The sequence below is a fragment of the Telmatherina bonti genome (genome assembly GCF_933228915.1).
Source record: "Telmatherina bonti genome assembly, chromosome: 7".
Taxonomy (NCBI): domain Eukaryota; kingdom Metazoa; phylum Chordata; class Actinopteri; order Atheriniformes; family Telmatherinidae; genus Telmatherina; species Telmatherina bonti.
The window spans coordinates 9097841-9108765 of record NC_136625.1 but is presented as its reverse complement, the minus strand read 5'-3'; the positions used below and the strand labels follow the sequence as shown (position 1 = coordinate 9108765).

Sequence of the window (10925 nt, the reverse complement as noted above, 5' to 3'; positions counted from 1 at the left end):
GCATGAGAGATAAAAACTTCATTGATCTGGAGTGGAATTCTGTTGCAGGTCATGCAAATGCATTAACTGAAGCTAAATGCACAGAAAACAGGAAGATATTTTAATCAGAGATAAAAACTTATGCAATCAAAACAGTGTTTCAGCAAGCAACGGGAGTACGCAACGTAAAAGGCTCTTTATTTACATAATATCTCTCCATTACAGGTCACCGTAGCAACACGTTAATCAAGTGAATCAGATCAGGTGGCTTTTGACTGGTTAATGAGAGAAACGTGCTGTAGCTTGACAATGGCTGTTTACCATAAGAAATAAATAGATTTTGTAAAAAAAAAAAGGAATAAATATTTGTTTTAAAATGTTTACTCTGGGATCATGGTACACGCAGATGTAATGACTGATCCGTACATCAGCTGATTTTAATGCACTTCTCGAAAGAATGCTGCACGTCTTGGTGTTCTAGGGAACATTCACATCAGCCCTATTGATTGAAATATAGACGTCAGCATGGAGCAGCCTTTTCCTCATGGAGGTTTCCTGTTTCTGCATCTTTCAACGTCTTCTGCAGGTTGAAGGGAATGAAGCTGAGCAGACTTCCTTGTTTTTGTTGTCCGCTGGAAAGGAAAGTTCCTGCTATCTCTTATAGAACTTCAAACCGACGACACACCAACATCTCTCCTCGATGACAGATTTCTTTTCACTTTACATGAACAGTTCTAATGATTTCCACCTTCTCTTCTGGCTCATGCACATGTTTTGTGTTGAGGTGTGTCTGAAGAGTAGAGTTACGATTTCCAAACCGCTGTTGTATAGTTGGTGCGTGAGTCTTAGTATCTAACATGCCACAGTGATGTTCTGGCTCTTTTACTGATCACCGATTGATCCCTTAGGGCGCATTCACATCAGCCATTTTTATTTGTATCCAAGTCCGTTTCCTCGGAAAGTCCGCTTTGTTTGGGGAAATGTGAAAGCACCAAACGAACTCTCATTCAGACCAAAGAAGCAGACTCAGTCCATCTATAAACGCAGGTCTCGGCCTGCTTCAAGCGGACCAAATACAGGAAGTGGAATACAAAACAGTCACTTCTTACATTTAGTGTAGCGTTGCATTGTGGGTAAATACATAGCGATGGCGTTAAGGGTCCTCTGCCTCGTCTGGTGTTCATACTGCGTCCATTGTTGCAGTGTATTTCTGCAGTACACTTGCATAAGACACAATAAAAACACAAAACAGTTTTGTCTCCATCTTTAATTCGCAGGTGGAGGAAACGGTTTTCTTCTTCATGCCAGTCTTGTCCTCTCTTTTGCAAAATACTAGTGCAGTGCCGCCTTTGGTGGGAGTGGGGATTTATTATCTAATGGTTTGACCAAAATGCAGCGTGAACTCGATCTTGGTCTCCATGGATACACCCCTCTACAACTGATCCGAGTCCCCAATCGGACCGAGTCTAGCGGACTATCCTGATCTGAATGCAACCCTAGATGCCGCCCTGTGCATTATAACCATCTAATGCACGGCTCATGATTTAATCCTGACTCAGGGCATCTTTAGGTCACTGCAGCAGGTGGTCATTGAACAAATATTCCTCTTTATTTTCAAACCAAAGGTTATTTAATCAATCCTTTGCATTTACGGTAAATGTGTGTTTTATAAACTGTTGCATCACATGAAAGCTATTTGCTTTCAGGCTGATGAACTTTCGGTAGAAGCGGAATTTATTGGGAAAAACACACAAACCTTTAAGAGGACTTTACTCTGCAGCAGACTGAAGCTGCAAAGACTCCATTTAACCCTCAAACAGAGTGTAACTCATCCAAACTTAGGTGGGGAGTCAGGAGAACGTGCAGACCTTAAACGCACCACGAAAAGCTTCAGTTCTCTGCAGGATGATGAAGACTCTCGGGTTTTGCTGCTTTTGGGTTCCCTGCTGGAAGGTTGAATTAAAAAATTATCAGTTTCGCAGCAGAGCTTGTCTGCCTGAACACGATCTTCAGTAGAAACAGGCTTATATAATAATTATCCGTAAATGACAATAAAATTTTCAAGCATTGACATGATCTCTATAGATAAAGTTTCTTCCCATTTTAATTGTCTGTACTGTTGATCGATAAATAATAAATAAAAATTCAGCTAATTTAAAGTTCTAAGTGAAATGATTTAATGATAATGACATCTTTAAACAGAAGTCGAAAAATTACGGAGGTTTTGGAAATAATTATCACAGATTTTATTACGGACACCATCATTTAAATGTCTTTTTAGTAAAATTAAATACTTTGTGTGAGAGTTCAGGTACGTATGACTATTAGGGGCAAGTTCATATACTTATGTGTATGTTTGGATGCATTCACTGACCAGAGAGATTTCAGAATTTCTCAACTTCAGCTGAAACAAATTAAACAACAAACACAAATCATTTATACTTTATTCAACTAAGTATTTGTGAAAACAAATTTTACATTTTAAATAAACTTTACAACTGCAGATAAACATGCCAAAGCAAAGCAGTTTACCAAGTAAAGCTCTTCATTCCTTGCAAAAAACATTAAGATATGAAATGAAGCAATTTTTCATCTTTTTGAACACATATGTACGTTTATTACATACATATAATGTGAAACATGTCATACACAAAAGTGAGGGATATTCAGCTTTTTGTATGTCAGAATGGCACTAAACTCACCAGAAGCTTTCAAGGTTAAGTTATTGTGATCTCATTTAAATTTTTAAATACACAATTTTTCAACAATTTTTTAACCGTTTAATGACATGTATCATACCTGATACAGTTTCTGAGACCTTTTGCATCATTTCATGGTAAAAACTTGCTCAAAATCCTGCTTAATATTATCCCATAGGTGCCTTCTGCCCCCTGGTGGACATGTTTGGCACTAAAATAATTTACATTAATAAACTGTAAAAATTCAATGTGTTAATTTTTGTAAATTAAGAAAAAAAAATAAAAAAATCACCACATGATTTTTAAAGCACCCAGAAATAACATCAGTGGTGTGAACTTTTTTTTTTTTTTTTTTTTTACATCTTCTGTAAATTTTACCCTTAAGCTGAATATCCCTAACTGTGTATGTATTATGTATTTGTGTGTGTGTGTGTGTGTATATTTTACATATATGTATACATATATATATATATATATATGTATGTGTGTGTGTGTGTGTGTGTGTGTGTGTGTGTGTGTGTGTGTGTGTGTGTGTGTGTCTCTCTATCTATCAAGGTAATAAATTTAAGGCACAAGGTATGTTGATAAATAAAGACAGATAAAGTTGAGCCCAGCAGCACGGCTTATTAATGTGATGAACAAACATTTTTGATTAAACAAAGGAGACAGAGAGGATGCGAGCCGTAAAAAGAGTAAAGAAAGAAAAACAATGACAAGTTACAGAATGCAGTTTACATGTGTAAATGTAAAATATTTGATGAAAATACAACATGGCAACAAGTACATGCTTAGAAGGTCAACAGTCCAGCAACCACCCTGGAATCAACACAAAACTGGTGCTCTTTGGCTGTGTGAAAAGCTGTGATTTATTGTGTTTATATCGCCGGTAATATGCATCCTGTGTTTGTTTGGGTGATAAAAAACAATCCTTCGGAGTGAGGGATGAAAAGTAAACAGGCTGTTCAGTACATAATGTTTATATCTACTAAAATAAACAACAAATACATGTTATGTTACTTCATGAAAGGTTAAGACTATTCAGCATGAATGAGGCATCACTGACGACGATAAACTGAGCGTTGTTGCAGCTTCATGTGATTAGTTGTCTTCTGCAACGAAAGCATTTATTTAAACTTGAAGGAATCCCTGTAATATTAGATAGAAAATATATTCACAAATGATAGTTGCTCAAACACAAAGGCTGTTTCTTTTTTTTTTTTTTTTTTTTTTAAGTAACTTTAAATCCCAAAGGCAAATCATGGGAAACCGAGTTGCCATGATGAAAAAAAAATGGACAGGAAGTTGTCCATTTTCTTTAAATCAAACCATTTTTCTGCTGTGACAGCAGAGTTGCTTCTCTAAATGAAATGATAAAAACTGAAGTTATGTTTCAGAAATGAAGATTAAACCCGATAAGCATGAAGGATTTCATCCCAGAATGTTGGAAAGTTAAAATAAAAATATTCTCCAAATGGAAGTCTGGTTCTCCCAGATTATTACTCCTGATGCGATGATGATATGACGTAAATCTGAAAACTACAAATTGGAGAATTAAAGTATCATATTTGTTGCATAGATTTTCCTAATTTCTTTACACATATTCAACATGACATCTATACAACATGCAGTCATTACCAGGGACCGACGACTCCACCCTGAGATGCAGACTGGTCAGCATGAGAGTTTCCCACTCGGGAAGGTTTAATCTGGTTTAGTTTAATCTGGTTTAGTTCAAACTGAGCTTCAACATGGATGCAGAGTCTGTTTTGAGGTTAAATATCACCAACCACGAGCGTGATTGCAGCTCACTTTGCCACATGGAGGGATTCAAAACAGACGCATTGAACTGGATTTATAAACAGCCTTTACAAGTTCATTTATAAATATTAAGTGTTTTATTGTTGGCAGCTTAAAACAATGCGTATAAATATCATTTGGGGCATCGCTCATACCATTCAGCACAAGAAACACCTTTCCACAAACATGCCCTGTTGTTTGAGCCAGTATTTATAAGTTCATGGAACCAGATGGATGATACCGGTACTGACACACATTTGTAGAACAAAATCTATGATCTATGCTGATAAACTGTCTACTTGCAGACTCCAACGTGTACTGAAAGCGATGTGATCTGTGGTAAGTCTTCTGCAGTGTGAAAGAAAAAAGGAACACGTTCTTGTCCGATTCTTTCTGGAAAAACACTGACGTGGATCAGGAACCCGCCCTGAACCAAGTGGGCATTGGACAGTCCACCACACAGATTTGTTTCTTGTGTGTTTGTGTTTTTATCACACATTCAATGTCATAGTTCTCAGAGCGGAAAGGCGGGGCTAATTTGCATAATAACAGACCTTCGAATACTAAATAAGGCAGAAGTCTGAGGCTACATCTAAGCAGCGATAAGGCATACAGGGATTATACAGCATTAAACATGAATTTACACTGATTTCTGAGGGTTGTATCAATGTTTCATCTAAACAGTAGCTTCAGCTAGATGAAGAGATTGTGATAGATTACTAATCACTTAATTTCAGATTCAGTTTTGTGCTGGGTAGTTGGAATATTTTGGTATCGATGCCTGTGTTTCCATTACCCCTAGAATGGTGCAAAATCTAAATATTGCAACAAAAAAAACGATAACGGAAAAAAATTAATTTTGAAAAACCTCTCAAATATTGCTAAGAAGTGTTAAAGCTATCATGAGGTGGTTTTTCAAACATTAAGATATAAAAGCATATCACCAACGTGTAACAGAAACACTTATTTCGCATTTACACGTCATCAGACGTGACGTAGGGGTCACATGACCAGTTAATTTCAAGTGATAATGGTTTCAGGATGTCTGCTTTCATCTTCTGATGAGGACAGAGGAACAGATGTGGCAACTGAAACAGCTGTTTCAAAACGCAATGTTTCGCATCTCTGTCCTCCTGAAAGTGATTTTATGTGAATAATGGCTAATGCGCTAAACGCTAATCAGTGGAAACATCTACAAATTGTACTTTGGCGAAATTTTAAAAATATTGCTTTTATTTTGGGGAAAACTGTTATAAAAATGCAGTTTGTGACATGATGAACAACTTTTCTCTTTATCTGTTAACAGCTAAGACAGCAGCAATTAGCTTAGCTTAGCATTAGGCACTGTTAAAACAGGAAAACAGCTAACGTGGCTCTGTCTCCTGAACATGTTCAGGGAAAAAGTTTAGTGGAGCTAAACGTTAAGGTTTTTTTTCTGGGCAAAGAATTAAGGTACCAAAATAACTGAAGGGGACGGATATTTAAGTCCAGCATTCCTAGTCTCTAAGCTAAACTAATCTAAGCTAAGCTAACAATCTCTGCCCATAATTCTTATACACAACATGCTTTCAACCAAATCTCAAATCTTTCCCTTCAAGAATTATGTTTATTATTTAAAGCTCTGATTTAAAATTAGTTTATAATTCATAAAAAAATAAAAAAAATAAAAGTATTTCCTCTGGTGGACAATTTAAACATGGATTGCTGTTGATCAAAATACATGTGTGCAAAAAGTTGCATTGGATTAAAAGACAAAAAAAAAAACCAAAACATGAACACAAAACAAAACCTTATTTCAGTGTAACAACTTGTCATATATTTCTTTTGAGTTTAAAATGGAAAATCTTTAGTAAACTAACAGGGCAGCATTACTTTTAACCCAATAAAACCTGGTTTTATTCCTTTTCACGTGATCTACTGAGCCGTGTCATTACAGTGGCATAAATCCAGCATGTTGTCACCAAAAACCCTAAATCTATTAAATACTTATCAATCTTTGGTGCGACTTCTTCTCTGCTCCGCTTTAGAAATGCTGAATAGAATGTTTCTCATTAAAAGAAAAAAATAAAATTACAATCATTTGGCCAGCAAGACAGCAAACCTTTCCACATCACCCGCAGTTCATCCAGCATCACTTTACAGTATTTACAAACTTTCCGTAGAAAAAAAAATCCGTTACAGCTTCTATAAATATGGAATATAGACGTCCACAACAGGAGATAATGCATCATATTAGTCTCTATAGTCAGGTTCTCCTTTAGTCAATCATACTAACATCTTAAAGGGGACGCTTGCCTTGCGACTGATGGATTAAATGAGTTTTAAAAGCTTCTTCTCTCAATCAGTTCTTTATACATTTACGATAAAAAAAAAAAAAAAAAAAAGAATAAATGCTGTACTGTGGAATAAGTGGAAGTGTATCCAGTGAAAGTGTGGTGATAATGATGATGCTAATGATGAAGACAATTTATAGTTGGTGTGGTTTCTTCTGGCCATCTTCACTCAGCTCAAACCTGCAGAAGACAAGTTTGGAAGCTGGTGTTTTATCGTCATGAAGTCACATTAGAGTCACGAATCACTGTTAGAGGCGGAAAAACTACTAACCATTGCGTCCAACCTTTGGTGATTTCCTCCTGAGTCAGATCCACAAGAACCTGATGAGAGACAACAAGGTTTTTTTGGGCTGATATTTTCAAAAATAGAAGTCACAGAAAAAAAAACCGGCAGTTTAATCAGAGTTAAATGACATTAAATGAAAAGGAAAAATATCCCTGTGTGGGAAAATTGGATTGAAAAATCTAATATCAGGATTTTTTTGCTTCACAATTTTAAAATATTTTTTTTTTTGTGAATTTATCTATTTTTTTATTAAAAAATCTTTTTTTTGTTAAAAAAAAAACCCCAACCTTTTTTGTTAAAAAAAAACAAAACAAATTTTTCCCAAATAAATAAAAATAATCCATTTTAAATTGTTTTTTTTTTGTTTTGTTTTTTTCTGTTTTTATTGATCTTTTAATTTGTCTTCTTGGGCATTGTAGAAGCAGAATGATGGTCTGGCTGTGGTGTTGGATTTTTCCTCACTGAAATCAAGAAAAATTACAAGCCAAAAAAAAAAAAAGTTTTATACATTTATTTACATTTATTTTGTTTTTAAACTACAAAAATCAGCAATATTGAAGAATTGTGAGAATCGCAATTTCAATCGAATCGGCCCCCCAAAAATCGGAATTGAATCAGGACAAAAGCATATAGTCACAAAAAAACAATAAGAAAATAAAATAAATAATCTACAAAGTAGAAACGCAGATATAACATTCTAACTATTTATATAGTATTATTTATTATTTTATTATTATTATTTTTCATTATTTAGTATTATTGTTATTGATTGATTAGACTGAGGTAAAGATGGCACGGCAGATTGAGAAACCTACATTATAAACCTGAAAACTGTTTACTTGTGATACTTAACGTTAATTTTACCAGACATGAGTCACAGTGTAGAGGTGGGGGTGCATACAAAATACAAGGGCTGTAACAACAGATCGATGTATTGATCATATGGCCAGTGAGCCAATTACATCAATACAAATTGACGGGGCGGCTGTAGCTCAGGAGGAAGTGAGGTAGTAGTCAGGTTCCCCTGACTATGTGCATTCTCATTCTACGTATGTTCTCAATCTCATATGCAAGTCGCTTTGGATAAAAGCGTCTGCTAAATGACAATAGAATAGAATAGAATAGAACAGAATAGAATAGAACAAACTGATACATTCATCACTTATCAAATGCACTTTTATTTTGAAAATACCTGTATTGTTTTCTAGCTTCCGGGGCTCATCCTGTTTTTATTTAAACTCTGGTTGCTTTTGGTGAGTATGATCTAACTGCACATAGCTGGTCAATTACCTCCTTTCACATCAGATGGTTATGAATCAAATAAATATCAGATTGTGACTGAATTTGACGTATATCTGCAAATATTGAATCACTATTCATGAAACGGATAAAGTATCGCATCGAGATCGAACTGGTGACATACAAAGTAATATACAAACAATAAATATACTCTTATTTAAAATACAAGCTGTAAAATTTCCAAAATTGGAATTTAAATTGGGGACAAATAAAACTCTAGTTTTAGAGATGAAGAGTTACAGTTGCAGAAACAGGGAGAGTCCATGTAGGCTTATAATTCACTTGTTATTTCATGTTTATTTTGTAAATGATAAAATATGTTTGAAATGAACATGGGAAGGAAAGTGATGAGGAGGAGGAATAAGCTCGCACCTTTCCCAGAAGGCCTCTGTGCTTGTGGAACAGGCCTCCACCGTTCTTCACCGCCACGTCCAGAGTCCGTCTTTGGAGCTCCATGAAGGAAACACTGAAGTGAAACCTAAGCAGGGAGACGCGTGTCGGCTTAATCACGTCTGACGATACAACAAGCAGTGCGTGGAAAAGCTGGACTCACTTCTCATCGTAAATAGGGTTTAATGTTTTCTTGAGTGTGTGCGTTTTCCTCCTGCCGGACCTCCGTTTGTCAGGAAGCAGGTAGAGACGGACGTAAGGATCCGAGCCATGGTCGCTGAACGAGATCAGGTTCCTGCGGAAGCCAATGAGAAGCTGTAATCTATGACGGAGAGCAGATCAGAGCAAAAAGCGCATTTTGTGGGCTCTTACCTGCAGGAGTGAACGATTACAACCAGTTTGTTGGTCGGCGAGCTGTGTCTGATGGTCAGCTGGATCTCTCCAAGTGGAAAGTGACTCGGACCGGAACCGCTGCAGAGACGGAAAGGCCGCGTTTTAAACCAGCGGCTGGGAGCATAAAATATACTGGGCTAAATGCAAGTTGTAAAACCAAAAGGTTATTATTTTAAAGACACACTACAGAACTTCTATAACATTTTTTTTTTTTGCTTTTTATATATTGTGTGTTACAGTGACTAATATTTTTATTGTTTTTATTTTACTTCTATTATATCCTGCATGTTGTTGAGCTTTGGATTGTGTACAGCGCTTTGGTCAACTGTGTTGTTTTAATGCACTCTATAAATAAAGTTGGAATTGGAACTTTTTCCATTTTCCCGCCACGCCTCCTATCGATGGCTGATCCAGCATCCATCCTGCGTCCTACCTGACCTCTCAGCTCTCTCCAGGCAGCAGAAGACGACCTTACGATGACTCTTGTTTTGTCTCTTTTAATCTTTTTGCGTTTCTTTGCTGAATGAACTGTAGAGATACACATGACACTTTCCACTCCTGCTCTCAGCGAAGGCGGATGCTTCTATCTGCGCTCCTGTTTCCTCCCTCTCCTCCCACTCTGGCCTGCGACTTTGTCCTGTCTGACTCTGAGCATCTTTTTACATCTCTTACTTCCACTCAAACTACATCATGGATTTGATCAGCTGGTCTATCAACTCAATTGATCAAATTTTCTCAACCCGACGATCGGGCAGAGGGGAGCCTGCATGTCCTGAGGGGACGCTTCCGGCTGGATACGTTCAGAACTCATGGGCCAGGTGGAGACAGATGTGTCTGGCGGTTTTGTCCTCTGAGGACGTGGAGGACGTTTACATCTTTGGATTACTGGTGATCGGGATTCCGCTGATTGGCGCTGGTGGAGTCCAGATCTACCTCGAGACCTGAGAGATTCTGGCAACAACTGGCAGGCTGCCAGAATTGTGGAACAGTATGTGCCGAGCTAGCAGTGCACAGACTCTTGCGTTGACCGGACTCGACTGTAAGGAGGATGCCAGTCTGGTCCACGCTGGTCATCTGGCCATGGTCCCAGAGCTGGTCCGCAAAATCGATAACAACATGGAGAAGATGTCTGCTAGTATTGGTGGAAATTGCCCCCCCCCATTCGACTGTCTGGAGCTGCCTGCCTGAGATCTGCTATGGACTCAAGGCCGAGGGCAAATGGTTTTCTTCGCCTGGAACCCAAACAACAATCATATCTGGATTCGGCTTCCCAGCGGCCTTGGGCCGGCGCAACCCCCCCTGAGAATGGAAGAAGACATGTTCATAGACGCTCTGTCCCCCCTCCTCATCTACCCCCTACCTCATGATTCACCGCCTTCCTGGACTTTGTGTGTCTTGTTTAGTCTGTGCTTCAGTGAATGAGGTGTTTTTTTTCTCTGTATTTTCGGACCGCGTCTTCCTGGCGTGGCCCGGAGTTACATGACCTTTTTTTGCCGTCGACCCCTATGATCCTTTATCTATTGTAAGGCAGCGCTGTAATAGCTGCATGGCCTGAGCTTAGCTCAGTTCTGTATTGCTCTTTTGTCATGAATGTTACATGTTTGTATGTCTGACCTTGGACGAGCTGGCTTGAACTCCGAATGTCCCCTCAGGGATAAATAAAGTATCTTTGATTTGATTTGATGACAGATGTCACTGTGTCGCCGAACAAGTCCAGAACGCAGAGTTTTAAGGTTAGAACGTTACATA

At 37.8% G+C, this 10925-nt stretch overlaps 1 protein-coding gene across 2 annotated transcripts in view; it reads right to left on the bottom strand.

The window, feature by feature from the left end:
• Positions 1–2595: 2595 nt before the first annotated feature.
• Positions 2596–10925, bottom strand: part of LOC306758204 (extended synaptotagmin-2-like) — a 69287-nt gene continuing 60957 nt past the window's right edge. For both annotated transcript variants that reach the window (XM_079243434.1, XM_079243435.1), the window contains 5 exons: positions 9156–9254; positions 8947–9078; positions 8766–8871; positions 7080–7129; positions 2596–6988 (listed from right to left, as the gene is read on the bottom strand). In XM_079243434.1, the coding sequence (XP_079099560.1) occupies positions 6943–6988; positions 7080–7129; positions 8766–8871; positions 8947–9078; positions 9156–9254 (433 nt within the window). In that variant the 3' untranslated portion in view covers positions 2596–6942. The remainder of the gene's footprint in view (positions 6989–7079; positions 7130–8765; positions 8872–8946; positions 9079–9155; positions 9255–10925) is intronic.